The sequence below is a fragment of the Nothoprocta perdicaria genome, unplaced genomic scaffold (genome assembly GCF_003342845.1).
Source record: "Nothoprocta perdicaria isolate Ctin4 unplaced genomic scaffold, notPer1 scaffold_217, whole genome shotgun sequence".
NCBI lineage: Eukaryota > Metazoa > Chordata > Aves > Tinamiformes > Tinamidae > Nothoprocta > Nothoprocta perdicaria.
This window is the reverse complement of record NW_020455390.1, coordinates 677,194-692,833: the sequence shown is the minus strand read 5'-3', so window position 1 is coordinate 692,833 and position 15,640 is coordinate 677,194. Positions and strand designations below refer to the sequence as shown.

At 44.5% G+C, this 15,640-nt stretch overlaps 1 protein-coding gene across 1 annotated transcript in view; it reads right to left on the bottom strand.

Annotated features, from left to right (window-relative positions):
* LOC112946791 overlaps positions 1-15,265 on the bottom strand; it is a 49,411-nt gene extending 34,146 nt beyond the window's left edge. The window contains exon 1 of the mRNA XM_026038734.1: positions 15,217-15,265. Within this exon, the coding sequence (XP_025894519.1) occupies positions 15,217-15,263 (47 nt within the window). The 5' untranslated portion in view covers positions 15,264-15,265. The remainder of the gene's footprint in view (positions 1-15,216) is intronic.
* Positions 15,266-15,640: the final 375 nt, after the last annotated feature.

Here is a 15,640-nt window from a genome sequence, read left to right as displayed (position 1 = left end):
CTGTCATAAGTGTTCCCATCACCAGAATAGCTTCTGGTAAGTTTCGTTACCATTTCATTTATCTTTAYTGAATAAAGTGACACATACAGTGGAAATGATTTGCATTTTGATTTTCCTAATGTTTCATTCGACTATTTTGCAGATGGATTATTTTGGCTTTTTATCTCTCTCTCAAAGAGATGATTTCTATATGGGGAAAAAAATCCTGCATAAAAAATTCTAAACAATCAAAGTGAAGCATCTCCAAACCTGTCAAAAGGCCCTACCTCAGTTTAAACCCCACCAAAACATCTTCAGATTTGTGCATGTTTGCAATAAGCAGTTTTGTCTGTCTCCCATCAATTTTATGTCAAAAAAAAAAAAAATCACACTCAAGCTTTCTGTTAAACAGTAAGGCTTTCAGTGAAACAGCTTTCTCCTTCCTGCCATCACAACTATGAGCAGAACTGCAGACCTCTTCATTCAGGGAACTCAGGTATGACCTCAGCTCAAGAGCATCTCGCCTCCCATCATTTCAGCTCCACTTGTAGGTGGTGCTTCACCAACTGGCAGGCTGAATGCTGCCACAGGTTGTACTGATTAGGTTCAGTGGGAACATATGTCTTTTCTCTTTCCAGAAGGCTTTTTTTTTAACATCCCTGCAACCTCATCTCCTCGAGACCACAGAGTCTCCCCCTCTAAGTGCTGTACAACAAACTCCTATGTTCGCACACCTTTCACCCTCCAAGTCTGCCTCCCCCAATAAGCTGTTAGGCAGGAGCACCTTTTCTGAAGCTTTGTGTTGTTTCATATGAAAGCAAGGAGGAAGCTATTTTCTGATATAAAGATAGTTTATCTCCCTTGACAGATTTCAAGGCAGTTTTAAAATTCCTAACAATATGCTGGGTTTTCCCCATTACAGCTCCAATGGCGAAGGACCGATAAGACGTGTCGGTGTTATTAACCTGAAAGTGTTGCAGAATGCTYGAGATGCAACCCAAGCCCATTAAAATTCTCCTTGTAACCCAGGACACTAAAAGAGGGTGCAACACCTTAGCGATGCAGCTGGCGTTCACCACGGATGCTCAGCACACAGACACTCTCACTTCTGGTCCCACCGACTGTGCCAGAAATCTTCACCTAAGAACGCACACAGGGAGCTCTGCCACAGGAGAGCACAACGTGTTTAGTTTAAGATATATTGAACCAGCTCTTCCCACAACTGGCTACTCCCCTTGGTAGCCAGCCAGCTGTCCAGCAGAGGCTTTCACAGAAAGCATATCTAAAAGGTTCTCTTCGTGTTCTGGAAGTGAGGGCCATCCTTTGTCTAAGGAAACACAGTTTACATATYAGAGACATTTTTTCTAGTCTTCCTGGGAATACAAGGGCCACCTCCTGGAGTCATTTTGTATTTACATGGCACACACTTTACATTGTCTTCAACAGTGTTTCCTGGAGTAGATACTCATCCAAAGTCAGAGAGAGCTGTGTTAGCAGGACAGTGCTCAGGAAGGTGGCCTTTAGCATGAAGCACTAGTTCAAAACACATCACCTCCCATGTTCTGTCTCATKAGGCTGCTCTGCCAAGGTCCTGGGCTAACTACCTTATTGACAGCTTGGGAGCTGGGCTTGTGCTGTTCCGGAGTCCTTTTCCTGTTCATAAAAATCAGGTCAAGAAGCTTCTGATTATTGTACATTTTCATGCAGACAGTTTTTCATAAGATGTTACTTTAGTGCAATAATGATAGCTTAAGTTTCATGCCCAGGCYGTACAAAACTTCATTAGCAGGTCTTACTGAAATTAATGGATAAATTCACCAGGAAAGGAAGTAATTCCTCTTAGCCATCAGAGGGGCAAGTCGGCAGTAAGAACTGCAAGTCTACCAGGCCACAGTACATCAAGACATCAGTATCTGCGAAGGCAACCTGGCTGTTTCGCATTTGCAACAGTTCAGCAAGGGCTCRTTCAGGAGCTTTGCAGTACGAGCATTTGGAGAACATGGCCAACTTTAGGAGCAGGACAGCATACAGGGCCAGTCCAGAACAGAAGTGACAACCTCTCAGCCCTATGATTCAAAGGAAAAACACACCAATTGCATTGCTTGTCTTGGGAAGGAAGGATGAGCTTAGAGATTCTGCCCCGACTCCCAAGAAAAACAGGGTTCCAGCCCTGGTTTCTCAATAAGATCTGTGACATTTATCATTTTACATATCCTGTGTCTTAGCCACACATGTGGAATGAAAGACTGTGGATGGAAGCAGGAAAAGGGAGGCCAAATAAAATCCTTTTCTGACTAAGGCACTCAGGCTTTCTGATTATAAAGGTCAGGCAAGTACTTTCTAACTAGAGCAAAAGGAAAGCAAATGAGCAGGTAAAAGCATAACACGCTTGCAAGGTCTGATACTGCATGAACAGGAGCAGGGCTAGGGGAAAGATAGAAAAAAAAAAGGAACTTGATTTGGAGATAGAACAATCAATGATCTAAAAATCAGTTCCTGCTGGTTTGATCAGCAGAAGTAGGGCAGAAGCGCTGAAGGTTAATAATACCATTTAGCTGCAACAAATATGGGTTTCAAAAGAATTGGAAAATAGTTTTGAAAAGATGGAGCAGCTACATCAGGGGTTTATGGCCATGTGTATGGACGTAGAGCCTTGATGAAGGTTTATTTTAATACTCTGGAGTATTATTTTGATTCTGATATGAGCTTAAGCAACAGTACAGGTTACCCTCGATTTCTGACCTGGAGGTTAATTGACAATTGTCACACAGAACAGCTCTACTAATTTATAAGCTTGATGAGACTTCACTGGCACTAAACCTCCATATTTGGATAAAAAGGTGTCTTCTCAGAATCATAACATACAATCAAGTTAAGTTAAATGACCTTTTTGCACCATTTTGATTGCTATGCATATGCTGAATTCGATGATTAATTTCTAATATCCTCTGATATGCCCAAGGTAAAAGAACACCATATATTTAGCTCCTTGTTACCCAGCCAACCACCTTTAAATTATATATAGTTATTAGCACCAAGTGCAAAGGAAATCTCAAATCTGATCCCAATTCTTAGGCAATTTGTGCCGATTTCAGACAAGTCTGGCCAGGGAAAGACAGCCCTGGCCAGAGATTTCATAGACCTGCTTTCTAGACACAGTTCTGCCACTGCCATGGGATGAGGTGATAAATACATCACTATTTGCTTTCACTTGCTCCTGTGTTTGCTCTTCCTRGCAGGTTTCTGATCCTTCTATATGTTTGCACATCTCCAAGCATAAGCTGGCACCAATGTTAACTGAAGCTTCTGAGTTCGGGTATCATCAAAATGCTAACAAACCCGGAGTATGTTAGAAATCAGCCAGCTATCTCGTTTTGCATTAATACAGATTCAGTTAATGAAAAAAATGGAAAGTAAGCACAGATCTTGGGATGTTTCCTCTATACATTATTCAGACTGGCAAAGCTGTACTGTCTTGGCTGGGCTAAACAATTAATTACAAATTCATTTTCTTTTTGGTTTCCCTGATGACATTTAATCCTTTCAGCTGTTATAAATGACTCTGGAGCTTGGTGCTCTTTAACCAAAGCACAAGTTTCTTCATCACCTTTTTTTTTTTTTATTGGAACATTTGGGGATCCTGATATTTTTAATCAAAGCTCTGGGTCAAATTGACTGGTTGGCAGGAACAGACCTGACTGCACTGACAACTGTGGAGTTATGCTCATTGAATATGCTGCCTCCATTTTTTTTCTGCCTCTGAGAAATCAAAAGAATGGGTCTTTTCTTGCCAATCCCCTTTATGTCCTTTTCTACCCAAAAGCGTATTAGACTTTCTCCACTTTCTTCCCCCCAAAACCCTTGCCTACACCAAAGTTAGCTTCCATTTTCCCACGCTCTGACGTTTTCTACTTGTGAGAAGTATCAAGAGTAAATATTTCACTCCTTTTTCACAGGACTGAAAAAAACCCAGTCAGGCTATAGAAGTGGATTATCCTCATGCAAGGATACAGACATCTATCATTCACTGACTCCTAAAGTCAAACAAGTTATGCAGAGCTCTGTGCAGCACTCCTTTATTCAGTCAGGTCGGTGAATGGGAAATGACAACAGCAGCACAATAAATTTTGGACCCTTTCATGACTGACTTTGAATGTATATTCCCAGGCACAATGCAGGCCCCTGTCTTTTGCCACTTCTTCCTCAGACATTCGGGTTGGGTCACGTTCAGATGCACAACAACAGACATGTTATTGAGTATCCCAAACTGAACTGTGCMAAAATGAGTTTGGTCATGCTTAGCAGACCTGATCTAATGGCTATGGAGCTAACAGAAAAACTCCTACTGATTTCTGTTAGCTTTAGATCAAAATTTGTGTTAAGAAACTGTATCAGAACCTGCTCTAAGTATTTACTTGAGTTGGACCAAACATCTCACCTTCTCTCAAGAGTGTCTGCTGCCCTCATTCCATGTTCACACCACTCAATACTGCACTGCTCTGTTTCTTTATATTCTACCTTAGCCATGTCAGTGAGGAACACCCACCTATCTGCCTTCTCACACAGGTTGCAGAAGCACAGCAGCCACTACAGCAGTGATCGAGGGTGGGAATGTCTTCCATGAAAACTTTAACATTGACTGTACAGCTTGTCCACCTGACAATCAGAYCCCCGCCTGTATTAACTTCAGTTCCCCACACACTGACAGAAGGCTCAGAGACAATTAAGTGCTTAAGAATTCTGGAAAAAAAAAGGTGGGCCTGGGAAAAAACTGAACCAAATTAGTGCCTTGGTTGTAGGAAAGGCCATCGTGTGCACTGAGGAAGCCTGCTCTGCATGGCAAGCAGACTTGTCAGCAACAGCAGTGCTGAACCATTGACCACGCAGCCACAGCAAGTACTGACTCTTGACAGCAAGAAGTTAAAGGGCATGGAGGAAGGGGAGGGGGACACAKGGGCTTTGCAGGAAGAGCTAATATTATGAAGGGAGAGGCAGAGGTCAGAGATGCACAATATAAATCCAGGGGCTCATTAGTTCTGCTGCTTATGGAGCAATTGTCTGATACCACCTTTGCTGCGAGCTGCTGAAACAGCAAAGTTGAGCTTAGAATGTCACAAAAATCTTTCTAACATCCTGCTAAAGAAAGCCACCTTTAAAAAAAATAAAAGCAAGCAACTTGGCAGCATTGTGGCTAAAGGCAGGATCATCTCCTTTCTCCGCTCCTCCTACAAATGGCTGCAAAAACATGCAAAGCTGGAGGCTGAGAGCACTGCTGATGTGGGTGAGAAATCTTTGCATGCCCTTCAGTTGCGGCCTGCAGCCAGTGCTCCTCGCAGCCCTTCAGCCTTCCAAGAGCAGGGCTGCCAGTAGAGTGCGGCCGCTTCTGCTCCAGCTGCAGGTGGAGCGTGGGCTGCGTGCCCGGAGCCTGTGACACACAAGCTGGATGGTATCTACCAGAGCCACCTTGCAGCTGGAGCAGAAGCAGCTTCACGGGCTGGCTCGGGCACAGCCACTTGTCACATACTGTTGGTTTGTAGTGCAGCGACCCCGGATGGACCAGGAGCTGTCATTACMAAGAGCGTATGAGTGATGTGCACGCCACTTCCCCGTGTGTGAATCCACCCATGATAAAAAGTTCTAGTAAGTGGATTTGCCAGATCAATTAAGCAGCCAATATAACTGTTACAACATGAACATAACTCAGGGAGGTGCCTACCTAGGGCAAGGGAGAGCGTTTCTGGTTCAGTCTTATTCCTCCTACTGGAACTTTCCCCATGGTCCAGGCAGCCATGAGCCATGGAACCAATGTGGGGACTCCTGGGACCCATTTGGCACTCCCACCCCCTATCCAAAGCTAGCAACACTTGGAAAGCAGATACTAAAGTCTTTATGWTCCCCTAAGTATCCAGAAGGGCTAAACATGTCCCAGAACACAGAGCAGCTCCCCAGCATCCACATTGGGCATTGCCACCCATTGACCAGCTCCTAAAGGGCAATCACTAAATCATTTCCACGATGTTCCCAAAAGATATCCAAGTATTACAAGAGGCTGAACACCAAACCTGACGTTGAACTCTAAACTGCACCAGGGACTTTCTGAAAGCTCGGAGACAGAAAGGCGGAGCTTTGAGAAGTATGTACAGCTGGGACTGGGCAACAGGGACAAAGAATACAGGTAAGCAAATAAAGGAGCCTCCCCCGCCTTCTGCTGCAAGCCCAGTGTTTCAGAAGAACAGGGCTGCAGCAGTGACCCTGGGAGATCCCTCCTTGCACACCAAAGTCCCTATCATCCTGCCTGCTGCCTGGAGAAATGCTGCACTATTCACCAGGCTGRAAAATAGTTAAATGCCTACAGGACTTCCATGCCCTGCTGATCTGCAGGGGCAGCTCAGAGGGACAGCCACACACAGCAATTACTCACACTGCGAACTCAGAGATGCCTAACAAGGAGCAGGAGCTCTGGAGGACTAGTATTAAGTAACAGAGTAATATGATCAGGCAGCACAGCCTTCACCAAGTGACATGATTAGAAAGGAAACAGCACAGCAACACTCCTGGTCCCATCTCTCCATTTTCTGCAAGTGTCTGGCACGCTCCCAATATGCCCTTCAAGGGCAGCTTTTCTCCTTATTCCTCTGCCAATCTTCTGTCATCTAATTTTCGTCCCCTGGTACCAACCACCTCTTTTGACCCTTACACACCAGTTGTCTTTCCCTCTAAGCGATGCCAGCTTCCCTGGGAGCCTTTTTGGAACAAACACTTCCTCCATCTTTTCTGGTACCCCAAATGCTGAAGAGATATTGCTTTCAGCAATCAAGAATCAAGGGCTTCACCCTCTTCTAGTCTTTTAGTCAAACTTGACATATTCCATTCAGATTCACAGAGAAGCAGTTGTCACCTATCTGTGGCACACTTGGCCTCGGAAACAGAGAGGACTGAAAGCATCTCATTATCTCCACTCACAGAAACAAGTCTGCACTGGAGGTGAGAATCAGCTCAAATGCTTGGGGACACAGAAAAAGGAAGCTGGACACAGGAAAGGAATGTTTAAGGGTGATATAAATGTACCGGTGCTTCACACACTGATCCCTATGCTCTGTTAGTGGCTTGGTCCAGATGCGGTCTGGTGGAACATCATCATCTTTCACACGGCCACTTCTCTCCCAACTCTCAGTTCTAACACTGTGTTAGGATCAGGTTCTCCTGTTAAGGTGGTAGGATAAGTGAAGTCATCGGCTCTGCTTTGGAAAGAGCCTTTAGCCCCATGCATGCCCACTTGTTAGACTCAGGAACCTGGAAATCCAGGCCACTGGCAGGAGAGTTTATCTTCTCCACACGGAAAGCAGAGGGGTACAGAGTCAACACCTGCAAGGAMCAGAAAGGAAGGGGCTAGAAGAGCAACATCCTCCAAACCATTGGCAGAGATTCATCAGCCACTGACAAAATTGTTTAAAGCCAGCTTTCCCTTAGGTTTCTCCTGCTCCAATATCCAACATTCTCTTGCCTTGCTTGGCAAGAGAGGTCAATTCCTCATGGGATTTGGCACAGCACAGGCAGGTCCTCAGGGAGCTCCTCACACCTGGCTCCTGCAATGTGCATTAAGCAGACCCTGTGGCTCCCCTCTCCTTGGGTACTCCTCCCGGCTCTGCTGGTGCAGTACCTTCTGCTCAAGGAAGGGCTGCCAAGCACAACAGCCTGCACWCTGCGCAGCCCCGTCTGGCATACGGATGTACTGGTCAGGGAGACCAGCAGATCCAGTTGACTCGTAACCCACCCACCACCCTGGAGGAAAAGAGAAAGCAGTGAATCAACCAACCCCCGTGTGTTTGTCAGCTCTTCCCTGTCATTTCCCTCTTGACATTTCCATAATCCTGCTGTGCCTGCAATTAAGAATTTAAACAAAACGCCTGGCGCTCTTCCTCCTTCGTAACATGGAGTAACAAAACTCCGCAGGCACCAACTCCTGCTGAAATGAAATGATAAAAATGAGCATCCGAGGTCAGAGGCTTTTTTCACAGCTGCTGAGGGATGCGAGAGATAAAAGGACAGCAGTGTCAAAATTTCTTCCTCAAGATGTGAAAGTGTAGCACGCAGCYCGATTACATATTTATTTATGGGGAGATACACTGATAGCATCTGTCAAACCTCATTGCAGAGCTAGGAATTCTGCTAGTCAAGCCATGCTTGGTCCTGTGAATTGCTTTACTGGCTCCAGCAGTAATCACTGAGGCAGCAGTGGGTGGGTTTAAAGGTCAGATGAACCATTCCTGGCAGGTACCAAGGAACAGAAGCAGCCTTTCCTGCCTCCAGGGCCATCACACCCACAGTTCAGAGGTGGCCTGCAGCCAAATACAGTCCAGTTTTCAACAACCCTTATTCACATACCAATTATTTTCTACCAGGGTCAGGCATTGAAATAGGAGGGGATGGAGAGTGGCCTCCAACTTTCTAGCCCGGAATAAATTCCTTCTGTGTCTTTTCAAGAAAAGATGTCCTCCAACTGAGTGTTTCCCCACTGTCGGCAGCTTTTGCAGTTGGTGTTATTTTGGCAGGGTGGCCCTTCCAGCTACAACAGCTTGCCRAGGGCTTATGGAGTAAGCAGGATGCTGAATATCAGCCACAAACTGGCAAGTACAGCTCTTACTTCAGTACAATTGATACATATCCAGCCACAATGCTTATGTTCTACTTTGCCTTTCAATATTTGGACACAACTTGTCATGCACCTAAAACACATAATTGTGCCTCTCCCCACAACACATCTCTCATCCTTCCAAGTCACCCTGCTGAAACAGCTGAAGTCCTGACTGCTCCTTCTGAGGCACATTTCTTGCAACCATGAATTTCACCGGTGCTGCCCACTTACCATCCTATAATGGGCCCCTCTCAAATTCCTCAGTTCCTCCTCCGGTCTGACCTATATAGCTATGTGCCACATGCACACTTTACCACCTTAATTCCATATTGATAAATGTCTTAACTTGCAATAATGAATAGGGAGAACCACAGACAATAATTGCTCATTATTTTCCCATTATTTTTGCTTTGGTGATAGGTAAATTACAAAGGATCTTTGCAGTTCTGTTTGACAATTCAATGGCATTAGCCATTTCAGCAGTTGCTTTAACAAGTCTAATTTGCTAGGTTTCTTTCCAAGAAATTATGCCACTAGCAATTTGTCTATTTGCACACGATCCCTTTAGCTCTCAGTCTGCAAGTGTCTGCTTGTATGTCCCAGTCCACAGGGGCTTTTCCAGCTCCTGTCCACGATTCCCACATTTAAAAAAAAAAAAAAAACCACACATACACACACACACAAAACTCCACACTAAATTAAAAGACCCAGCACAGCAAAAATCACTGGCTGTTTTTCCTGTGTTTAGGATTAAAGAGAGGGAATCACATCTCTTCACTCAATTATTTCTTATCAGTTTCATTGCTTGCATTATCCATTTGATAATCTCTATGCAACTATTGCATAGAATAGGGTGAATGCATCTATTATTTACGTATATATACCTGTTCTCTGGTGCAGGCTACTCTCTGCACAGCATTACTGCAGCGTTATATTCTACTGTTCTGCTGAGCTCAATAGCTAAAAGCCTCAGTAAAGGAGCAGGCTCATTCTGGGCAGTAATGGAAATCCATGGTTGACAACAGATACAGTTCAGTCCTGGAGGTCCAAACCATTAAGAAATGAGCCACCCCGAGAAAGCGGTGAAAGACTCACACCACCAAAGCCTTCTGCTCTGTAAACATCAAGAGGGACACTCCAATTTAATTGCCCATCTCCAACACTGAAACCTTATAAAATAGAATTAAAATCCTAATCTAAAGGGGTCCCACACCTTGAAGAGCCAGGAACTTGTGGACAGATGTATTGATATTGCTCTTAATTTGCACATGGAGCATTCTGAGCTGTTGCAAAGCATGACAGAAGAAACGGAAACTCAAGTACCTTAGGATATACAAACAGTAATTAACATACTGTACTACTGCACTGCTCAAATGCAGGACAGCGCATCTTACCATGTCGCCAATCACTATTTCYGGAGCTAATGTGTATTGATCACTCTGCTCCTGCAATTTCACCTGCACTCTGACCACTAGCCCATTTCTGCTGGCATTAGAGGTACCAAATATCTCTCACTGTAAAGACAGAAATAAAAATCTTTCTGGATTGATTCACACCTGAACCAGGGACAGATCCAGGATTCTGTCATTCCACTCAGCAGGGAGAAAAAAAAAATGAATGTTGTAAACCAGACATTTTGAACCCAGGGGTCATAAACCCAATCACTTTGCCCTACCCGATTGTTACTGGATGAGAAGTTCCAGGCAAACAATACATTTTTCTTCTTTGATTGATTTGCACATTGTGCAAGTTGGTGAAGAGAGAAAAGGAAACCTATTTTGGGTCGACTACAATATCCGTTTCAACAAAATTAGAAGTCTTTTTAGAACATTTTTGAATTTCCTGAAGTTAAATAAAGTTCTGAAATGAAAAGCAAGCTCAAAGAAAGAGAAGCAGAACAACAAAAAATAACATTTGCAAAATGTCAATAGAAAGTATTTGGATTTCTCTCCAGGGGTCTTTGTTCTGAAATAATCTGGTCAAATCAGGAAAGAGTCATGATTCGCATCAGAGTTAGCAAGTCTTAACTATGTGCAAAAATATATGAAATGTATTAAAGGGTCTCCCAGGCAGTACATATGCAAAACAACAGCCCATCTCAGAACCAGCAGGAGAACAGTTTCCTTCAAACAGTCCAGATAAAGCAGCTGTAGCTTTATAGAAGAGCTACATCTTCAGAAGAGGGAAGACTGGTGGGGGGAAAAGGGGCAGGAGTACTAGGGTTCCACAGGTTTCTCCCATGCATGTTGTTTAGGAGAACACAGGCCACTGGGCATAGTAACAGTTAACTGGCAACACTGCCCTTTATTCCCAAGGAGTCTGCATCAGCCCCTGCAGATCCTAAAATGCTGGACCTTGAACAAAGTGCCAGATACTGAAATTATAAGCTGCTGAAACATAACAGAGCTTCCTTACCTTGCCTTTCCAGACATTTCTCTTGGAAAYAGGCAAAGTCCCATACCTCTTTGCAATCCTTTGTCCTTTTTTTTTCTTTTTTTGCAAGGCTTCATCCTTTTTTTTTTTTTGCGCAAGGCTTTGTCTCTCAGGAAGTCCTAAATTATTTGCCACACTAACCATCACACACCTTCTGGGCCACAGACAGCTTGCAAAACACTTACTGGAATTTGAGTCTAAACTCATTGCAACTTTAGACCTACAGAGGTTTGTTGGCCTCATCCCCCCCAACACCATGAGATCTCTACATTCACGCTACATATATATGCATATGTATTCATAGCGGAAAGCTGTTAAATTAGCCCAGGTATTTTCTGCAGCCTTGTTTGCATATACCACTGCTCTTTCACATGTGCTGTGTACTGTTGCCACAACATGCAGTGCTGCATTGCAAACAGTATTTCCATAGCACATGCTGCAGAATTCCAAAACTGGCTGCAACTGAGTTTGCAACAGAATCTTCTTAGATGTGCCCCACCTGAGACAATCCATACTAAATAGCCTATGAGCTCCACTTTGAGCAATTCAGATTTGCATGATTTCTAAGGAGGTCTCATACCAAGGTTAGGACAGATGCATGCAAGGCAGTACCCCAGAGTCCTTGCACCTTGGCTCATTACCAAAAATCTGTCCAGTTGTTTTAGTGTGGAGACCCCACTGAACAGGAAGCATTTACCCTGCTTTGACCGCAGCAGAAAATGACAAGTCCCCTAACTCACTGTCCCCTCTAGCTTGGTGATGACAAGTCCTTCAGCCAAAGAGAGGGACAGTCACCAGCTAGGGCTCACATGGTGGTTAYGTGTTCAGCACACGAGAACATTCTGCAGCCAACCCCGAAGTCACACAACACTAATGAAGTCCCACAGGTCTTCAGCAGAGACACTAACACCAGGCCTGGCAGCATGAGCCCAGCTACAGGGCAACACCCATAGCATTTAGCTAAAACCACCTTGCAAATATCTGCCATTCTTCTACAGATTGGATTTCCCTGCTTGTGCTGCAACCCCTGAGGAAATACACTTCAGTCTGGAGCAGGTTGTCCAAGTGACAGAGCACAGAAGAATTCAAGAACTGCAGCAAGCGGCACAAAGGCTGAGCAGGAATGATCAAAGCAGCACCTGCAGGGAGGCTATCGGGCACACACCATGTAATGTGTGGGCAGGTAAAACAGCCAACACCAGGAGCTTTGGAAACGGATACCCGCTGTCAGCCAGAAAGTTCAGGTACCAAGCACTCAAATCCCCAGAGCCTGGAGGTCTGTCTCTCTGCCCGGAATAACAATGTACAAAATGACTTGCTGCCTTTGGTTACTGGTATCGTCAAGTAACAACTCCCTGTTATCATAGTAAAGCACAGAAAGAACAGGAGGGAATAAAGGAAACAATAGAGACACACACAAAAAGCATAGCGCAAAAAAAAAAAAAAAAAAAAAGAAAAACCCAAAGCTGCTCAGTAAAGGACTCCAACAAAATCCAGCCAGACTAAGCAATCACTGCACATAAATGTGATTTTTCATGTACGTCTGGTACTGTGCAATGCAGAGATCCTTTTTTGTTCTGTCTTCCAATCGTCTGCATTCCTCTTAAGCATAGGAGAAGGGAGGGGAAAACCAAGAGTGCCCCCACATCTCAGTTGTTAGACGATAATCTTTGCACTCTCTGCTTACAGTCTTCTGTTTTACCACGGAGCTGATTTTGTAAGGAGCTAAATTATGCACAGGAATCAATGAAGGCTGCTGCAGCATTTCCAGCTGCTGCAGGGAAAGATTGCTGCTGCCACCTGCAGTCTAACCTCCAGAGACAGCTCTCTTCCCAAACACCTGGGTCAAGTGGGTGGGATGTACCGGGCTAACAAGGTGACATCTCTGCAAAAGACAGGCTTGTAAAGGTTGCCAGGTAGCCAGGATCCTGCCAGTTCAACAGTACATACCATCTTTTGATGCTATTCACCGAGAAACGCTTTGCTAGCTACAGGAACCACCAACCCAAGAGAAATTAAAGCAGATATGTTCTTTGTAAGTGGATAACAGAGGTCTTTGAAGAGAACAAGGTAGCAGAGATCACAATGTCTGGAAGGGATATTGGCTTTATTTTGATCCCACACAAAAATAAAAGCCAGAGCCTCAGAACGTGAATATAGCTGTTCTAAGAGTCTCTGTGCAATGGCATTTCCTCAGTAAGGATAACATCTCAGTTTTGTGCAAAACAGGCAATTTGAATCAGAGAAAAGATGTGTAATTAATACGCAAGCACAGATGGGATATATGGCAATCCTCCCAAAGTCAGAGGTAATGTTAGGCATATACTTCACTATAAGAGGAGAACTTCATCTGAGGAGACAGATATCCACACCCTATGAGTGCAACTATTTTTCCATGTTCCAGCTTTTTGCTTTCTTTGTGCAATCTTGCCCAGTGCTATTTTACTACTAAAAGCATCAGTTCTCTCACTAGGATATCGAACTCAGACATAAATAGCTCTGTCTTAAAAACAACCAAACAAGCAAAACCCCAAACCCCACGCTACAACAAGTCTGCAGTTAGACACACAGCTGTAAACCTCAGACCTCTGAAATACAGGAAAAAAATGCCAGGAAAAGTGGGAATTGAAAAGCTGTCAACATGCAAACCTTGCCTGGATGCCTGTCCTGCTCTAAGGAAATACAGCAACAGGGCTCTCTCCCCAAAATCCCTGTATAAAAAAGAAATTAACATAGTAGCAAGGGCCATTTGTTAATTAGGGCGACTAACAGTAAGTTTAAACAGCTGCAGAACATCCACTCGGATTCTCTACTTAAATCAAACTTTAATTTAAAAGCAAATGAAACCTATATCCAGTTATTATGCCAAGATATTTATGAATTGGAAAACCTGGGCAGGAGTTAATAATGGGAGTCAGGACCCCAAGCTCTGTGCACAAAATGGAAACACTCTTCCAGTGCTTCGACTTGTATTTCAATGTTACTTTGCTGCTGAACTTCTAGCGACTTCAGCTAGAAATCCATCACCTAAATAAAATTTGAGAGTCTGAACCTGAGAGCTTAAGCATAAAAATATACTGCAGAGGAACATTTAAAAACCATGCATAATATTAGTTGTTTGATAAAAGGTAGGTATAATAGTGCTGTAATCTCTCATTACTGCACTACTCTATTTCAGTCCTATAACTTCACACATGGCTGTAATCATATTTCTCCTGTGAGTTATAGCTTAAAAAGAAAGATTTCTCCCTATTTTGCCACAATAATGACCACTTCCCAAAAATTATCTGCTGGCCAGATTTAATACATGTACAACTTGTGCAGCTCAGCTCTCTAAGAGAATTTTTAAAAAGCATCTACCGATTTTCAAGGAATTTATATCTGCAAATGAAAGCTCAAGAATGTGTCTCTTTAAAAGACGCCTTATTCTCCTTTTAAAGCAGAAAAAGATCTTTGAAACCTTTTGGGCTACTTATGCATGAAAATAAATCCATGTGAAAGAGAAGATCGAGCCCCGAATGTTAACATATTGTAGTATCAATTATAATATTTGCCATGCGGTGAATTAGAAGTTAGCAACCGTTTATAGTACGATTCCAGTAAACATTATTGCCTTTCCCAGCATACATACCCACCCACGCGATTAATCAGTCAGAGAAATACTCTTCCTAAATAAATGCAAGTTTCTTAAATTACCTCGCAGAGGCAGCTTTGCCTTACCGGCTGCATGCACTATGTGTTATAGCAAATGATTCCCCACACACACAGCCCAGAAAGGCTGTCGATCTGATAACCTGATGCTCGCCGTGCAAACACCTTCCCTATTCCCTTAGCTACTGCATGGGAATTCCTTGTTCCAGGGAGTGATAGTTTGCCCTGCGTTTGGAGGCCACGCAGAGGTGTCCAGGGAAGGGGATACCCRCATCCTAACACTCTCCAAGGGCTGCATGACAGCCTCATCACCAAGCAGAGGCTTCCACAGGGACTCGCCATGGGGCACAGTTAGGTTTAGCAGATCTAACACCACGGGGCAGTTAATGGCAGCCMAAACCACATTCTCAAGTTGGCTAAGGACACCCAGCTTGGGCTGCAACCCCTCAGTCTTCACCAGAYGTGACCCCCTCCACAAGCATTAAATGTTCTCGCGCGAGTAACTTAAAAGAACAAACCTGGATATATCATTAGCCACAAACAGAAGCAGAGAGCCGCACTCCATACGGACTGCCCGGGCTGCCTGGTCCTCCCGACCCCGCCACTGGACCCGCCGCCTCCAACGCGCTCGACCGTTACCCGCCGCGCTGAGAGACCGTTACTGATCACGTGGCCTGCCTCGAGCGCACGACCTCCCTCCTCGGGCTGGTCACGTGACAGGCGCGTTAACCGCCGCGCGTGGCCGTTACTGGTCACGTGACAGGCGCGTTAACCGCCGCGCGTGGCCGTTACTGGTCACGTGACACGAGCGTTAGTCGCGCCTCGCTCAGGCGAGAGAGGGAAGGGGAGAGTCCCGAAATTCCCACCTGGAAAAGACTGGTTCATCTCCCCGGTTAGAAAAGTCAGCATGRCTAGAGCATCCCAGAGCTCTCCCATCCATCT